The sequence below is a fragment of the Lacerta agilis genome, chromosome 11 (genome assembly GCF_009819535.1).
Source record: "Lacerta agilis isolate rLacAgi1 chromosome 11, rLacAgi1.pri, whole genome shotgun sequence".
NCBI lineage: Eukaryota > Metazoa > Chordata > Lepidosauria > Squamata > Lacertidae > Lacerta > Lacerta agilis.
Window position 1 is genome coordinate 30,041,764 of NC_046322.1, and position 19,459 is coordinate 30,061,222.

General features: G+C 41.8%; 1 protein-coding gene across 3 annotated transcripts in view; it reads left to right on the forward strand.

Annotated features, from left to right (window-relative positions):
• RASGRF2 (Ras protein specific guanine nucleotide releasing factor 2) overlaps positions 1 to 19,459 on the forward strand; it is an 88,032-nt gene that overhangs the window by 19,715 nt on the left and 48,858 nt on the right. For all 3 annotated transcript variants that reach the window (XM_033164767.1, XM_033164768.1, XM_033164769.1), the window contains exons 2-7: positions 8,863 to 8,969; positions 12,088 to 12,235; positions 12,937 to 13,026; positions 14,061 to 14,314; positions 14,945 to 15,024; positions 15,392 to 15,585. In XM_033164767.1, the coding sequence (XP_033020658.1) occupies positions 8,863 to 8,969; positions 12,088 to 12,235; positions 12,937 to 13,026; positions 14,061 to 14,314; positions 14,945 to 15,024; positions 15,392 to 15,585 (873 nt within the window). The remainder of the gene's footprint in view (positions 1 to 8,862; positions 8,970 to 12,087; positions 12,236 to 12,936; positions 13,027 to 14,060; positions 14,315 to 14,944; positions 15,025 to 15,391; positions 15,586 to 19,459) is intronic.

Here is a 19,459-nt window from a genome sequence, read left to right on the forward strand (position 1 = left end):
GCTCCTGCCCACCTAGCAGTTCGAAAGCACGTCAAAGTGCAAGTAGATAAATAGGTACTGCTCCAGTGGGAAGGTACCGTATATACTCGAGTATAAGTCGACATAAATATAAGCCGAGGCACCTAATTTCCCTACAAAAATGTGGGAAAGCTTATTGACTCAAGTATAAGCCGGTTCACCTTTGCCACTGTGGTAGAGGAGGAACGAGCAGCCCAAAGCAGCCCTTTGGGCTGCTCCTTCCTCTTCCTCCTTTGCTGCTGTGGAGCTCACCCCGTCGCAGGGTTTCGAACCGCCATTCTTCTGATCAGCAAGCCCTAGGGCTCTGTGGTTTAACCCACAGCGCAATGTTCCCTTGTGTTATACAGAGAAGGCTGGGATCCTGTCCTGTTTAAGCAGGAGCCAGGGAAAGTGAGCACCTGTGGGGTTTTAATACTTCCTTAACTGATAGGCTTTTTGCCTTCTGGGGTCTAAGGTTTGCATTTATGTGAGCAGTTCAGGAATGGAACAAGCTGCCTGGAGAGAGTAAAGAACCACCATTCTTGTACACTTCTTAAGGAATGGTTGACTTGAGTATAAGCCGAGGGCAGCTTTTAAAGCACAAAAAGTGTGCTGAAAAACTAGGCTTATACTCAAGTATATAGGTAAATGGCGTTTCCGTGTGCTGCTCTGGTTCACCAGAAGCGTCTTAGTCATGCTGGCCACATGACCCAGAAGCTGTACGCCGGCTCGCTCGGCCAGTAACGTGAAATGAGCACTGCAACCCAAGTCGGACACAACTGGACCTAATGGTCAGGGGTCCCTTTACCTTTACCTATCCCACTAGTCTTATGGCAGGAGCAGAGAGGAGTGAGAGTTGTGTGAGCCTCATTTTTTGCTTGGCCTTATGGAGGCTTTATGTATTCAGTGGTCTGTGTTTGCCTGAACTTGAGTCTGCAGTAAGGATTCTGAGCTCAGGCCTTCAGGAATGTATGTAAGCAGTTGCTTTGCCCCTGTTGTCCAGTTCTGTTAGGTCAATAAAGGTTATTGCTGTTATCACTGTGTTTTGCCTTGTGGGAACCCACCTACACTTCAGGCTTGTCCTTCTAGCACTAAATAGTGGGTTAGCATTCAGTGCAATGCTGAGTGCTCACTAGAAGGACAGATCCTGAAGTTGAGGCTCCAGTACTTTGGCCACCTCATGAGAAGAGAAGACTCCCTAGAAAAGACCTTGATGTTGGGAAAGATGGAGGGCACAAGGAGAAGGGGACGACAGAGGATGAGATGGTTGGACAGTGTTCTTGAAGCTACTAACATGAGTTTGACCAAACTGCGGGAGGCAGTGAAGGATAGGCGTGCCTGGCGTGCTCTGGTCCACGGGGTCACGAAGAGTCGGACACGACTGAACGACTGAACAACAACAACATTCAGTGCAAACCAGGCCATTCTGTTTCTGTGTTGAGCAGGCATAGGCAAACTCAGCACTCCAAAAGTTTTGGGACTACAATTCCCATCATCCCCAACCACTGGTCCTGTTAGCTAGGGATGGTGGGAGTTGTAGTCCCAAAACATCTGGAGGGCTGAGTTTGCCTATGCCTGGTGTTGAGGCTTTTAATGCCCCCCCCCACTGTTATATGTGCATTCTTTGATATTCTGTGATATAACCCTTTGAGTAATAATTTTTAAAGTAGAGCTTTTATAGTATTTTCACTCTTTCTTCCCCTGCTCCCTTTCCCACACTTTGAGTGCTGATGATTTCAGATTTAGTTTGGATTGCATGAGAGAGCATTGGAGACTTAAGATGGTATCATTGTAATATTGGTTTTATGTACACAACTACTAAGACTGCATCATGCTTTCTAAAGGAAACAAGTATGTCTCAAAGTGTTTCACCTGTAGTTAACTTTCAAATCTGTTTGCCACTCTATCCAAAGAACAGCTGTTCACTGCCATAACACCATATCTCTGCATTTCTCACTAGCCATAGCATGTTATGTTTCAAAGGCAGGAGAGAGATGGTTTTTTGGTCATTAGTTCCCATAGAAGGAACATCAGCTTATCATCCGTGACTGTCAGAAAGCAATTAGGTTAATGAAAGACGATTTCATAGTGGGGTGAATTTTGTCGTCAAGGTTGGCATGCACAATTCATTAGGGGTTTACCTTTTAGCATTATAATGACAATATATGTCCTTTTTTGTTCACTTTGAGATATGCTAGTTAAGCACCCTTTTAGCATAATTTAGGAAATAATAATTTCAGATACACATGAATCGCTTCATTTTAATACAGTTCATTCACAGGGTCTAATTGGTACATAGTGTCTCTGATGTTCATTAAAATGTAATGATACATAAGCAGTAACACAAATACAGTTGCATATGAAGAGCTATTCTAAGCACAAACCTGCTGGTGCTTATGTTCCACTTTCACCCACACCAGCTTGCATGTAACCTCAAAGCTGACAGCCTGTTACAAAACAATTTTTTTTTAGTTTAGTAGTTTTTAGATTTTTCTGGGGAACCATGATGCAACAAGGACAGTCGCCGTTCGAAAATAATCTTCCTGCCTTTATGCTTGATGTGATTTAATGGCAACGAGAGATGCTGGTGAAGTTTGTTTGTTTTATTTAATTAGTAATGTATATACAGGTGAAACTAGAAAAATTAGAATATCGTGGAAAGGTTCATTTCTTTCAGTAATTCAACTTAAAAGGTGAAACTAATATATGAGATAGACTCGTGACATGCAAAGCGAGATATGTCAAGCCTTTATTTGTTATAATTGTGATATTTTGGCATTCAGCTTGGAGCCTTATTTGCCCCTACGGGTTCCCATTGTTGCGCCCGGTGAGAAAACATGGAAGCAGAAAAAAAAACACCTGAGGCTTCTGGCTTCAGAGAGAGAAAGATTTAATTTCTGCATGCAGAGGTACTGCGGTGTTCAGACATCCAAGCAAGTACAAAACTAGCCAATTTTCAGACAGTTCTTATAGACAGTTCTCTGGCTCTCTTCCCACCCCAGAAAACTTCCTCTTGTCCATATAAGGAACATTTCCTGTTGTACATTTCCTGTTGTACATTTCCTGTTATACATATAAGGCAAAAGACATATAAGGCAAAAGAACATTTAGCCCAGTGTTGGTTCTTGCGCACTTCCAGCAAGGCCATCCTATCTCTTGACCTAGGCAACAGTTCCTCTCAATGAAGGACAGCTACAGTACTCTCTGCGTAAGGTCTACTGTTATCTCCAGACACTTAGTAAGGCAAAGCTTGCCAGAGAGAAGTACAATACAGATCAAAGTTCACAGCTTTACAGAGCAGTTTCATACAGAAAAGCTTAACAGGGGCACTTTTATACCTAATACATTCACTGGACTAACAATACATTCAGGTAAATATATAGGTTAGCTAATTAACCCCTTCCATTCCCTCCTGTTCTCTTGGACCGCTGGAATTCTTTCTCCAGCGCGTCCCTGGGAAATGACTGATATTCTCTAGCAAGGGCAATGAGCTGAAGAATCCATGACACAACTTTATATGCATGCATTGCATTAAACAGAAAATACAAAGGCAAAATAACAATGGGGGACACAATATCAACAGATACAACAAATACAACTAAGGATCTTTTACTTCAAATATTCCTAACACTAATTACAGAAACTGTTCAACTGGTCACATTATCTGGTAACTGGTCAACACAAATTAAGGCAATATGATCACTCAGTCCTCCCATTCAGTGTTCTTTTCCTTCCCTTTCTTCTATTGGCGTGCGCTTTGGCAGCAGGTTTGTTGCTTCTTGGCCTTTGTTGCTTCCCTGGATCTTCAGCTTCAAGGGATGTTTCAGCACACTGCGGCAGGTCCTGTCTCTACATGAGGAGGCGGACACCAGCCACTTTCACCACTGGCAGTGTTGTCAAAAAGACTGTGTAGGATCTTTGCCACTTAGGTTTCAGAGTCTCTGCATAGGGATAAAACTGGCTTAGCAAAGCTACATGGCATTAGGGCACCTGCTAAAAGAGTAGGAGATAGTTACAGAGATTATATCTGCCCTTGGAGGGTGGTGTCTTGGGCCCCTCCTGCCTTTCTTTTGCCTCACAGATTAACCTCACAGGTATCGATATTGATCACACCTCAGTCCTCCTACCTGTTGGAGGTAAGCTAGAATAACCCAATCAAATAAGGACAGCCTCCCATCCATTCACAAGATATTACTGACCATGCCGGATCACTATCTCCTCAAAATACAATATTCTTCCGCAATAATTATCCCATAGCTCTTTGGTCTACTTCTTTGGCCCAGAATAATAATTTAGTTCATTTTTCCAATCCATGCAAACACTCTAAACTTAGAATACACACAAATATAAACAAATACACAATACAATCATACACAATATAAGCATTAGCATCCCCACAATTTCAGACCAATTTAACATAAAACTCTGCTAATGTCAGGGAACAGAAAGATACAATTTTTCCCAAATAAGATCCATTTCTTCAACATCACCTTCATACACACTACTGGAGCCATTGCAATTCTCACTATCTTGACATCCTTCAGAACATTCTCCTAGCAACTAATCCTCTCCAATATAACATTGTACAAGTGATCTAGGGTGTTTGGGTATAGCTATTTTCTCCTTACTGTCTTCTTCTCTCTTCTAATGTTCCATTTCTCCATCCCAATTATATTACCATTTCCAACAGCCATATCAGAGACTAACTTTCCCTCCTCTTCTGTTTCCTGCATCCAAGCACCAGCCATTGATCCTCAGTACCTAATTTTCTACTTACCACCTCACCAAGCCTATCAGGACCTTGTGTCCAAGAATTAACTTACCACCACCAACCTATTTTTGACCCTCAGGAGGACTTAGGGTGGAAACAGGGCAGTAGGGAACAAATTCTGACAGAGTTGGGTTGTCAGACAGAATAGAACTTGGCCTATTTATCTCGCTTCAGAGCCATCGGTTGGTCACTCTCATCATCTCACACGTGGCGGCCAGCTTAGCAAAATTGCTAACTCCTCACAACGGTGTTTCATTAGGACAATGGAGTTGAACCCTTGATGTGCTCTGCAACCTTGGCATGGAGGGTGGTGTATTGCCTTCAATATTGTTTCCTGCTGGGCAGGGGGTTGGACTAGATGACCCTTGGGGTCCCTTCCAGCTCTATGATTCTATGATTCTGTGATATGTATACCTTCACTTTATCATCAATTTTTCTTCCAATCATTCCAAAATTTCTGTCCCCTTTTCCTTCTGAGGTTCAAACTTACTCCAAATCCTAACTTACACCGTCAGGGCTACACTGTCAGTTGCTAACCATGAGCCCCTTCCCATTCTACTTCAACATTCTCTTCTCCTTCATTCTACATCCCACAAACCTACATCTACATTCCGAAATACATTCTGCTAAGAAGCCATTTCTTCTATTTCAAAACCTTCCCTGAAAAACTTAAAACCTGGGATATAAAAATAAAACTTTTCCCTCTAATCAACTTCTGTTGGAAACAATCAAACTGCTCAGAAGACATAATCTTCTCTTTTCTAAAGACATAATCACCTTTCCCCCCCTTTGTGGGAGGCAAATTTCCTTCCTTTGCAAGATTCACTGCTGCAAAGAGAAAAATCCTTGCTGTTTAAACTAAGGCTTCTCTCTGTTTCTGTCCATCTCCCCACTCTCATTGCTTAACCAAAGGTCAATTAAAAAACAAAATAAGACTGTACCAGCTTTAAAACAAACTAACAAACATTCCTGATTGCAAGAGCAGCCCTCCTTTCAATGCTTCAGACACACTTTTACATTCACCTTAACATTGCAGAGAAATACTTTTACAGCCCATTCTATTGAAGGCACATGCCTTGGCACACAAACAATTTCCAAAACACACTCACCAAACCCTGGGGTTCAAACAGATTCCTTGAAGGGACAACAAAACAAAACAACAAATACAAGAGGATTGTCGTTGTGCAACCACATATCAACAGACTTCCCAAACTTCATTGGCAATGCAGCAAGAAATGAAACAATTTTGGGAACACAGAGTTTGGGAACACACATTTTAGGGCTGCTTTCTGCCCCACCTTTCCAAAATAAATGCAAGCCTCAAACAGGGACCAACACACACACACAGGCACTGCAGATACAGAAAAACTCACAAAAATCACACTGCACAATCACTGCAAACACAGAACTCATACAACACACACACATACTGAAGGAAAAATCATAAAATTATTACAAGTCATAAATTTTTACACAGCAACAAAAATTCCAATTCCCCATCTCAGCTAGCTCAGGTTCAACCTGGGACACTCCTTCCACCTAACCAGACTTTTTCTCATGCACACACTCTCCACTTCGCTAGGGACACTGAGTTCCTGCGTCTCATTCACCCAATACATCCACTGGAGCGTCCCCACACCATTCCCATACACAGAGTAAAATCACAGAAAAATTCTTAACCCCCTTCTCTCTCCTCAGAGAGGGCACCCCCCTTCTTTTTCCCCACAGCCAACGGCACTCTTTTGCTCTCTGCTGGCTCCTTCCTGGCGGCCCTCTATGGCTCACGGCCAGGCTCCGGTGGCAACTCTACTTGCACACTACCGGATTTTAGCGGCGGCCCTCTACGGCTCACGGCCGCTGCAGGATCGATCGCATCCCGCGCTTCCCCTTCCCTGGGAAGCTGCTCCCCCTGTGGAGCTTACCTGTCCTCTGCAGATCTTACTTCCCTTCCCCCCTGCGGCCGCTGTCTCTTTCTCCCGTCGCCACGGTGCAGTTTGGCTCTCCAGCCAGGTGTGAGCAGGTCCCTTCCCACAAACAGGCAGGAAGCGCGCTTGGGGCCAGCAAACGCCAGACCAGGAGAGCCTTTTCGCTGTGCAGCGACGCCTCGGACTCCCTGTTTTCTCAATCCCGGGGAACAGCGAAGGGTTCCCGGCCAATGCACCACGTTATGGAGCCTTATTTGCCCCTACGGGTTCCCATTGTTGCGCCCGGTGAGAAAACATGGAAGCAGGAAAAAAAAACACCTGAGGCTTCTGGCTTCAGAGAGAGAAAGATTTAATTTCTGCATGCAGAGGTACTGCGGTGTTCAGACATCCAAGCAAGTACAAAACTAGCCAATTTTCAGACAGTTCTTATAGACAGTTCTCTGGCTCTCTTCCCACCCCAGAAAACTTCCTCTTGTCCATATAAGGAACATTTCCTGTTGTACATTTCCTGTTATACATATAAGGCAAAAGACATATAAGGCAAAAGAACATTTAGCCCAGTGTTGGTTCTTGCGCACTTCCAGCAAGGCCATCCTATCTCTTGACCTAGGCAACAGTTCCTCTCAATGAAGGACAGCTACAGTACTCTCTGCGTAAGGTCTACTGTTATCTCCAGACACTTAGTAAGGCAAAGCTTGCCAGAGAGAAGTACAATGCAGATCAAAGTTCACAGCTTTACAGAGCAGTTTCATACAGAAAAGCTTAACAGGGGCACTTTTATACCTAATACATTCACTGGACTAACAATACATTCAGGTAAATATATAGGTTAGCTAATTAACCCCTTCCAAGCTGATGAAAACCCCAAATTCACAATCTCAACTTTGGGGTTTTCATCAGCTGAACGCCAAAATATCACAATTATAACAAATAAAGGCTTTACATATCTTGCTTTGCATGTCATGAGTCTATCTCATATATTAAACTCCAGTAGCTAATGAAAACAATTGCTTACATAAATGAATTTTTCCACGATATTCTAATTTTTCGAGTTTCACCTGTAGGTTGCCGTTTTCGGGAAGGCAACTTACACATCATAAAACAGAGTTTTCAGATTACAGAGGCAGTATCTATAACTTTAAAACAATGGCCAGTTAAAGCATGTAAGACAACATAAATCTTAGCAGAAAAAGAGCTATACAATCTAAGAGAGTTCTCTAAAAGTAAAAAGAAAATTTGAAATGCCTTATTTAAGAGACGTGGACCAAAATAAATGGGTTTTTAAAAAGCCACTTAAATATTTATAGCACCAAGGACAAATGTACTTCTGTGGGGAAGGAATTTGAAAATCTGGGAGCCACCACAGTTTGGGGAGCCGGGAAAGGCAAGTGAGGAGTGGGCACACGACAGTGGCTTATAAAATTATATGTGCTGTAAGAAACTGGATAGAGAAGTTGTTATCATTTCTCATAATATTAGGACGTGGGTGGCGATGTGGGTTAAACCACAGAGCCTAGGGATTGCTGATTAGAAGGTCGGCGGTTCGAATCCCCGCGACGGGGTGAGCTCCTGTTGCTCGGTCCCAGCTTCTGCCAACCTAGCAGTTCAAAAGCACGTAAGAAAAAAAGGACCGCTCCGGCGGGAAGGTAAATGGCGTTTCCGTGCGTTGCTCTGGTTCGCCAGAAGCAGCTTAGTCATGCTGGCCACATGACCCAGAAGCTGTACGCCGGCTCCCTCGGCCAATAAAGCGAGATGAGCACCGCAACCCCAGAGTCGTCCACGACTGGACCTAACAGTCAGGGGTCCCTTTACCTTTACCTAATGAAGGTGAGTGGTGGAAGATTTCAGGGCAGACAAAAAGAAGTACTTATTCACACAGCTTTTGGAAATACCACAAGTTACCACAAGATGTGATGATGGGGCTGCCCAAAGGCATCTGACTGGACATTGTAAGAGACAGAATGCTCAACTAGGTAGGCCTTTCATCTGATCCAATGGGCCTCTTCCTATGATCTTAATTTATAATGTTTTAATCCTGAACCAGTGTTCAATTGTTTGTGTTGGTTAGGTTTTCCGAGTTATTTATTTAACAATATAACTAAATGTTTATAGTTCAGGCACTGTTGTATGTATTTATTATATTCAAAGACTTTCTTTTACGATTCACAGTACTATTTTACCGTCCTCTTTGGTCATGAAGGACAGAAGCCACTTGAGCTCCGTTGTGAGGAGGAAGCGGATGGGGAAGAATGGGTAGAGGCTATTCACCAAGCCAGGTATGAAACCACCACTGACACTCACTACCTAGTCAAGCACTCCTTTTGTTTACTGAGGAAAAATCTACTTCCTCCTCTCTTGTACTATTCTGGCCTCCGCAGATCACACAACAGTACCATTACCTGCCACTGATCTTCTTCCTTCTTCTCCTGATACAAAAAGTCTGGAGTTGTCCTGAGGGTCAAACTACACAGTACAGCCCATGCCTTGAAGGGCAGAGTTGTTGTTTTTTTTACCACATGCAGGAAGACTATTCCAGATAGGGACTCTAGCATGGTGAGTTGGGGGATTGCCCCCCCCCCCCCCATAGTCCTAGTCCTGGCCTTGCAATCTCTTTCAGAAATAAGATCCCATTAAAGCATATGGTTTTTTCCCCACAATGCAAATTACAGGTGCATGGTGGGAGCAATGGACTTATGCTCTCAACCCACATGGGTAGGGCACTAATCTGGATCAGGCTTCCACTCTTGAAACCTTTGCACTTAAAAGCACAGCTATGTAGCAAAAAAACATGCAGTTTGATCCTCAGGAGACAGTTTATTCCCACCCTCACTGATCAGGAAGTATGCAAATCTCTCATCCCTCTGATACTTCTATACTGCAAGTCACTATACCCTACATATAAGTCCGTAGACACTTACTTCCATACAGTAGTAATTTTCCTTTTATTGCCCCAGTATGATTCACTGCTCTGCCTGGCATGGTGGCTAACAACTTTGGGCTTGAGCTGTGGCACTAATAATGTGTTAAATGCTATATTAAGAGCACGTGATGCAGGCCAAAGGAGAATGGACTATTTCAGAAGACGAGGTTCTAATGCCTGTACAGTGATTTGGAGAAGCATTCTTTATTAAACAAGTGTGGGATAATTCTTTTAGCACATACTTGACTGGCAACACGATTCAAATGGCTGGAGTTGGAATGCATTACTTTGGTAATGCATTCCAACTTCCAGCCAATCAAATTGCGAGGGAAGAGAGTCTCTTGCGCTCTTGCACTTTCAGTCAGGACATGAGAAATGCTGAAAGCGTGGACTGTATCCACTTCTTCCTATGTAGGCAATCAGCCACTGTTAGGTCTTGCTTGATAGCACAGCTCTTTTGGTGGCCAGCATTTCTTTGAATCTCCCTACACCTCACTGATACCTGGCCACACTGTGGTCCACTGTTTAGGTCTGTCTTTTACAGTAAGGGATTAACATGGTTACTGATTTCTCCTGTCTTCTTGTTCCTTTGCTGTTCTGGTAACATTACAACAATAAGATCATGTGAGAGTTACAGACAAAATGTTATGTGTCATGTCAATGCCTCTCTTCTCTGGGATGTAAAATAAAAGCTGTCTTCACTGAGGGGAAAGGATGTAAGCCCTGAGTGAAATCAGGAGATGATGAGTAGCCAACTGTTTTCATGAGCATGGAAACATAGATAGTGTAGTTTATAAAATGTGGGTGGTGATCATGGTAAGAAATCTCAAGCTGTCCTCTGTTGTCTTCAAACAGCTCACAATGATCCCTTATAATTTTAGGTTTAATCTGAGTTTCTTTTCCAAGACAGCAACCAAATTTAATAACTGTTCCCAGTTTCTGCCTTCGAGTATTTGTCATATCATAATAAATAGCTTATTCATAGTTTTAGAATTATATGGATAGGAATGAGTTGACCTTTTAAAGATCTCAAATCTATATTATAAAGTGTTTTAAAAATGAGTATTTCGCTAACCTGATCCAAAACACCCACCAACCCCACTCACACAGAAAACCAAAGATCACCACAGCCAACCACAAATGAACAATCACACCCTACGCCAGTCCCGACCTCTCCCATCGCCAAAGAAACACAAGCGAACAACAGAGAACCTACACAATCAACGCTGACACCAAACCCTACACATATTAAGGAAAATAGAAACATCGTCACCCCACTTCACCCACCCACCTCCTTTCCCCTTCCCTCCCTAATGTCTCAACAACCAAATCTGATTTGTAAAAATGTTACACGGGGAGGGGGGGGGGGAATACGAGAGAGACATTGCACTCACTTTTGTAAATCAAGAAAATCTTTAATTTAAAAAAAATGAGTATTTCAAAGCAAGAAAAGGAATAAAAAATTAGAATACTCAGTTTAGGCTAGTCCTGAGCAGACCTTGGGACATACTTCTGAGTAGACATGTATAAGATTGTGCTGTGAATTCGTTGCTTCATATTGCTTTTTCTGGAGCAGAGCTGTTCCTCTCAAGCAGGCAAAAGTGTAAGGAAGTGAAATAATCTGTTGATTGGAAAATAACCCATGCAGAAACAGAAAGTGATGTTTCTCCATCCTACAGTGTTCTGTGTGCACCTTGTCCAACAGCCAGACAAAGGATTTCAGCACTGATTCTACTGAATTGCTCACGTGCCTTAAGGGCAATGTCTCTCCCGGAAAGCCAGAGACCTCAAGAGCAATGTCTTGCATCAGTTCTTAGTTGTGTTTTAGAGCCCCACATGCTACAAGCCTTCCCATTATTTTCTGCAAGGGGGAGCCACCTCACACTTTCATATGCATTCATTATTGCATGTACTGATATTGTGCCAGTCTTTTAATTAGGGGTTTTGGAAGGAAAGAGCGGTTACTCAATCTATTATTAATTTAAATTAATAGGTGGGATCAGCTACACATACATACCGTAACTCTTAGAATGAGAGAGTCCCATGAGTGAAGTTGCCCCAACTCATTTTTAAAAGCTTGGCAGGAGGGGGTGTCAACTGTTGGGACATCACTGTAGCTGCTGTTTGGTTAGAAACCTCTTGCCTAGGAATCTTGACTTCTGGACTCTGCTCCTGACTCTATTACTAGCTTGAATAAAGATATTTCTCTTACTTTTAAGCACGAGTTGCTGTCATTGTGTTTAGGGACGGGAGCCTGACACCGATAATCAATTTCCTCCAAGCATATATCGTGACACTTTGCTAGAGTAGGAGAGATGTAGTCTGTTTTCCTCTCAGTTTAATGTAATATTTTCAGAAGTACCTGTACTGTTTTCTTCTTCAATTTAAATGTGCTACCCACCATAATTAATGCAGATTGTGACGGGCATTCTGCTAAATGAAACATCAGCCTTTCCCTTTTTTCCTCTTTGCAGCTATTCAGATATCCTGATTGAGCGGGAAGTTTTAATGCAAAAATATATTCATCTAGTTCAGATTGTAGAGACAGAAAAGATTTCAGCCAATCAGTTACGACATCAGCTTGAAGATCAAGACACAGAAATTGAAAGGCTTAAATCAGAGGTATGTTCTGATATGATGTGCAGGTTACATTTTATCACTACCTTTGTGAGCCAATTTATACATTAGGAATGCAATCTACCTTTTGAGTCAATGGTTTTTTTTCAAAAACAAAACAAAACAAAACAAAACCCAAACCCTTAAATTATTATGTGAATGAATTGAACCCTAGGTTAATTGTGAAGTAATCACCACTGGGTATGTAGACTTAGATTTCCTTGCCTGATAATTTTCCTGACTTCATCCGTAATCTTCATTAATGATGCAGACTTTTAAAACTGCAGCAGAATAATGCAATTTTATTTTAGTCTTTGCCATTTTTTTTTAAAAAAATGTTGTGTAGCATGGTATTATATTTCATTTCCCCTAAAGCAGGAATTTTTCATGTTCTTATCCACCAAGCTAAAATGCATCCTACTAGCCACCTGTTGTGGCCTGCTAAGTGCTAAGTCCTGTTTTTACACACCCAGGCAGTCAGAGACCACAGACGTCCTGGTGACTGCTATCGTATGTGGGGCTTCGTAGATCACAGGTTGTGCACACCTACCCTAGAGTAGGTAGGTGATTATGTAACGCAAGCCTAAGAAGCCTCAAAGATTTGTAAATTAAGGGTATTGAAGTCTCAAGTTAGATTCCGGAACTGAGAATTCTGGGTAAAAAACCCTAACAGTTATGGGCTTTTCTTGTTTTATTGCTTTTGACAGATTGTAGCTCTTAACAAAACAAAAGAACGAATGCGACCTTATCAAGGCAACCAAGAAGAAGAAGATCCTGATATTAAGAAAATCAAAAAGGTAAATTTCTGTTTAAATGGAGAAGAGTTTATAAAATAATTTGTCCACACCTTTCTTTGAATTAGAAGAAATAATTTATTATCTGTTAAACTCTTCCATTCAGCTCAGTATGTGTTGAATTTAAAAACTGCAGCAAGACCACCTAATATCTGAAGTATACTATTTAGTCAATCAGGCAGATAATGGTGAATTGGGGTAGATGTATGTACAGTGCATATCACGTTACCCAGTATAAACTGCTTGAAAAGGTTTACTGACCACTGTGTTTTCAAGCCACTTTAATTAAGATTTATTTTCCTTATGATTTTTACTTCATCCAGCCCAGTCCACAGATATGTGTGCATTGCTCTGTATTTGACACTGTAGCTCAGTGGAAGGTTCAGTCAAAGTAGGGAATGGAAAGGACTCCTGTCTGAACTGCTGGAATCAGTTATCATAGACAAGTACTGAACTAAAAGGACTATTGGTTTGACATATTGGGGCATATTGAGGTTCTCACAGCACTGCTTCTGTGCCTATTGCTGCTAGTACTCATGCTGGTCACTTGCCCACCCATGATAATTGTGGCAGTACTCATTGGAGCCTAAGCTCTGCATGTTAATTAGTGGCTGACCCCACCTCCCTACATCGGGGTGGGAATAGCATAATTAACTCCATCAGCACCAGGGAATTTGTGGATGTGCAGCCGATGAGCATTGCTGCTAGGCTGCTCTTTCCGCATAGCCTTTTCACGGCTCTAATGAGTATTGCTTTACTCACCTACCTACAGTTACATTGATGGAGAGTTCTACCCAGAGTAGCCTGACTAGTGCTCCCGAAACTAGGCTTGAAGGTGGCTTCCAATGTTCCCTGTCCCAACAGAGGATGGTTTCACATATAAGCATCTTTTCCATACAAAGGTGTACATGTGTACAAAGTTTACTCCCCTGCTCACAGCAATGTCTGAAGATTGCGGAAGTGCCTTTTCTGCTTCACACACACACACACATTTCAAAGGCCATTAAGAATGTGTTCTTCTTTTGTTGAATTATCAGGTTCAGAGTTTTATGCGAGGTTGGTTGTGTAGAAGAAAATGGAAGACAATTGTCCAGGATTACATTTGTTCTCCACATGCAGAAAGTATGCGAAAGAGAAATCAGATCGTTTTCAACATGGTTGAGGCTGAATCTGAATACGTACACCAGCTTTATATCCTTGTGAATTGTTTTCTAAGGCCGTTAAGAATGGCTGCAAGTTCAAAGAAACCACCAATTAGCCATGATGATGTCAGTAGTGTATTCCTGAACAGGTAACCCATATGTTTGTTTGTTTATTTACTTAATTAAAATATGTCCAGACCTCTTTCATCTTCAAATATGAACGTATACAAAGGGCAGTTTAAAAAACGGGTATAGAGAAATAAAACAAATACAATAAAATTAAAGATAAAGCAGCAGTACTGCAGAATGTAATCACAGTGCAATCGGGTACATCTTTAGAATTGAGTTCAATGAGATTTACTTGCAGATAAGCATGGCTTGGATAAAACAAGTATTTGATGTATTTTGTAAATTTGTTCCATTATGGTGGAATGAAGTAAATCCAGCTTTGGCAGTTTCCCAACTTTCTTCTTCAGAGTTTTTCAGTCACAGCTCTCTCTCTCTCTCTCTCTCTCTCTCTCTCTCTCTCTCTCTCTTTAAGATTCAGGTAGAAGTGTAGATCTTTTGCTTTCTTGAAGGCAAAAAATCTCTCCCCGCCCCCCCCAAAATAAAAGAATAATAAATCATGCTACACAAATAAGGTTCAAAAGTTAGTCAGTAACATACTTTTGTTTATTTGATAAAAAATTATAACCCACTTCTTCCAAATGTTTTGAACTATATCTTCTAATGACAGAGTCCAACTTTTGTTTATTGTTTCAACTTTTATTTCTTCGCAGTGAGACTATAATGTTTCTTCATGAAATATTTCACCAAGGATTAAAAGCAAGAATAGCAAACTGGCCTACTTTAATTTTAGGTAAGTGCTCATCACTAGGGCCATAATTATTTTTGCATGGCCATATGGCGATATTAAGAGCAATTGCTTCCTCTTTTTTGCAGATGTCAAGTGTGTTTTTCAGAAGATATAACCATTTTAGGAAGGTGTAGTATGTTTCATTATGCAGAGCGGCTGAAAAATTGCCTCTGCATATCAATACCACTTTTTAAAGTATACAAGACTGTCAAGAGAGGAAAGGTGGTAACACTATTCCTTGTTAGGACTTCAGATTTTGCAGCTCTGGATGTAGATAATTTGCACTTGACGTTCTGTTTTATTTCTAAATGTGACCTATGAAAAAAGGTGGATGGCAGCAGCAATTTATTTTTCTCTTTGTTTTGTATAGCTGATTTATTTGATATCCTGCTACCAATGCTGAATATTTATCAAGAATTTGTTCGGAATCATCAATATAGTCTCCAGGTCCTTGCAAACTGCAAGCAGAACAGAGATTTTGACAAACTCTTGAAGCAGTATGAAGCCAACCCTGCCTGTGAGGGCAGAATGCTTGAGACATTCCTTACTTACCCCATGTTTCAGGTATTTTTGTTGTTATAGTGGTTTCGTGCATATATAAACACTGTTTATATCATTTGGTTAGTAATACTAATGGCTGTTGCTCTAGCAGATTGGTTGTTGGTTTTGTTGGCATCCATCTGTCTTGGGAGACAAAGGAAGAGTGTGCCTTCGGGGGTAAAGTAAAACCATTGGAGAATTGCAGCACCTGCCATGGCTGTAGAGGCCGATACAGAAGGTGTCCTGTTTTGCTGCTACAGGTGCACCATGGCATTTCTTTTCTCTGCGCTCCTCTCAGCAGTCATTCCTCCTCTGGTTACTGCTGTGGACAACTTGACTGTCTTGTCTCCAGGTACTGTGATCGTCTGCAAGGGTTATAACCATATGGCGGGGTTAAGGTTACCAGCCTTTATGTCACATTTGCAGACATTTTTGTAACACAAGAGTTGGTGTGCCAGCAGGCCTAGTACCTGAACCTTTTGGGGAACTTGCCATCTTCCATTCTGTGTATGTGACGAAGCCAGTGTAGACGTCGCTGAGTCAGGACTGTGAGCAAGATGGGAATGTGAGCTTAGGAAAGCACATCTTTGTTTGAGACTCTATACTGCCATGTGATGCACAAAATTGTCCTGGCACAGCACATGTGGAAAGGCACTGAGGCATCACTTCTGGTGGTTGTAAGTTGCCTACAACTCACTTCCATAAAGTAGAGTGCTCAACACTCTCCTGATAGACCTTCATCTTGGTATTGGTCATTAGCATCACATTTTCCCTTACCTTTTGGGCATGTCTGCCTTGCCAATTCACTTGTATAGCTCAGATTTGATGGAATGGTTGCTTGTTGTGGTGGAACCCAGATAGACAAAATCATCTGCTACTTCAAGTCTGTGGTCACCAGTGCTGATGTGTGGAGTGCTGACAACGTCCTGACCCAGAGTGTTGGTCTTTGTCAGGCTGATGGTGAGGCTGAACTCCATGTAGGCTTGGGCAAAATGGAGTGTGCTGTCAAGGCTGAGTCATCTGTAAACAACATCTCTATAGCTGTATATTTTATCTGGCGGAAGGGCCTTGAGCATAACAACCTTTTATATTACAGTCACAATTCAAAAGAGTTTTTAATATTTGTTCAATAAATTTTTGAAGACATTTTGATTTTGATTTTTTTAAATTATTTGTTCCTACATCCAGTGGTTGTGTGATAAATGAAATTTTCTGCTATCAAATTAAATTAAATTATCTTAATTATAACACATACAGTCTGAACGCTGACAGTGAAGGAAAGGGGTTCCTGCAAATTCAAGTCAGGGTGATTTTTAAACATGCACATGCTTGTGTAAAACTCCCATCAAGACCTCTGAATCCACCTAGAAACTAGGCACTAGACAAGCTCACTGCCCCTCATGCTGTTAATAAACCCTGGTAGCAGAGAGCAGCAGCAAACACAAGTCTTCAGTCACTATTGTAAACCTAAAGAAAAATAAGGTGCAAAGACAGGCTCTTCTTGGAGGAACAGGAAATTAGCCTGGGAGAAGGAGCCTGCTGGGTTTCCTGCAGAAATAAGTGTAGAATCAGGGAACTAAAGTGTTCCTTTTATGTTTGGAGAATATTAGGTTTCTATGCTACCTAGTCAGCTTTAAGCAGTAGCAGATGGTGGGGCAGAGCTGTGGGGCCCAGTCTTATTCAACATCTTCATCAATGACTTGGATGATGGGCTTGAGGGCATCCTGATCAAGTTTGCAGATGACACCAAATTGGGAGGAGTGGCTAATACCCCAGAGCACAGGATCACACTTCAAAATGACCTTAACAGATTAGACAACTGGGCCAAAGCAAACAAGATGAATTTTAACAAGGAGAAATGTAAAGTACTACACTTGGGCAAAAAATAAAAATAATAAAAATGAAAGGCACAAATACAGGATGGGTGACACCTGGCTTGAGAGCAGTACATGTGAAAAGGATCTAGGAGTCTTGGTAGACCACAAACTTGGCATGAGTCAACAGTGTGATGCAGCATCTAAAAAAGCAAATGCAATTCTGGGCTGCATCAATAGGAGTATAGCGTCTAGATCAAGGGAAGTAATAGTACCACTATATTCTGCTTTGGTCAGACCTCACCTGGAATACTGTGTCCAGTTCTGGGCACCACAGTTCAAGAAGGATACTGACAAGCTGGAACGTGTCCAGAAGAGGGCAACCAAAATGGTCAAAGGCCTGGAAACAATGCCTTATGAGGAACGGCTTAGGGAGCTGGGTATGTTTAGCCTGGAGAAGAGAAGGTTAAGGGGTGATATGATAGCCATGTTCAAATATATAAAAGGATGTCATATAGAGGAGGGTGAAAGGTTGTTTTCTGCTGCTCCAGAGAAGCGGACACGGAGCAATGGATTCAAACTACAAGAAAGAAGATTCCACCTAAACATTAGGAAGAACTTCCTGACAGTGAGAGCTGTTCGGCAGTGGAATTTGCTACCAAGGAGTGTGGTGAAGTCTGCTTCTTTGGAGGTCTTTAAGCAGAGGCTTGACAGCCATCTGTCAGGAATGCTTAGATGGTGTTTCCTGCTTGGCAGGGGGTTGGACTGGATGGGCCTTGTGGTCTCTTCCAACTCTATGATTCTATGATACCAAGATAGAGAGAAATGAGGCGGCGGCAAGGTTGGCACAGTACCAATGGACCAGTGGGCACACTGGATCAGCTCTGCTACTGCATTTGCACCTTGATCTTGTAGCTGCACACACACACACGGAAACACAGCAGTGATCCGACTGGCTGGAGGTTTTCGAGCATCTTGTTTGCCGAATGTTTCGGTTTTCGAACGCTGAAAACCTGCAAGTAATTGCTTCCGTTTTCAAACGCACCTCGGAAGTCAAACAGCTTCTGAGGTGAGTCTCTCAGTTTTCTCCATTGAAATTGCCGACTGCCTATTGCGCCTTGGTTGTTGAACATTTTGGAAGTCAAACGGTCTTCTGGGACAGATTACGTTTGACAGCTGAGGTTCCACTGTATAAGAATGAACTCCACTAAGCCTCAGTCTTACCTACTGCCCCTCCCCTCCTCTAGTGTATCCCCAAGGAAGAGGTAGAAGCTTTTTTTTCTATTTCAAATTAACTGCAGTTTGTTGTGTCATTGAAATCCAGACAAACTGTGGTTAATCTTAACTATACTTTGCTGAAACAAGACAACTTCAGGCTATACCTTATGGAGCTGGCATGTTTCCATAAATTATAGTTCAGATTAACCACAGATTAGGGTCCAGAAAATATGATGCACTTCAGTTAGTCTGAAATTAAAGTGAAAGCTTCCAGTCTCCTCCTCATGACTAAGCTAGGGCAGGGAAAGAGTGTACAAGCCCAAGGTGCACTGAGGCTTGTTTTCATGATTTAATTTTCAGCATTAAATCCAAATGCAGCCATTATTTGCCAGTCTTATACAAACCCACACCAGGATTTTCATTTTATCATGTGATAGTGTTTCGGTAGCCTGAGATTGATGGGCTACATGATAGACATATCTGTTTTGCATGTTAAACACATTTAAGGCTAGTTGAACAACTGGAAAGGAAGGCCTCTAATCGGTTTGACATCCAGGCAACTAATTCTATGTAAAAACTACTAATGGATCTAGATAGGACTATGCATCCACATTCACCTCCTGGCAGTTAAGAGGCCTATATGAACAGTATGGTGTGGACTGGGGTGCATCTGCATTCACTGCACATCTGGAAGACAGAATCTCTGCCACTGAACTGGGGCAACTGTTAGTTTTTCAAGTTACTTATATAGCCTGAAGATTTCTTCTTAATGTAGAAAATATTTTAGTTGAGTGAGTTTATGCTGATAGAAGAAAATAAATGCAAAGAATTAAAAAACAATTTTCTTTTTAAATGTTCTTTTTTAT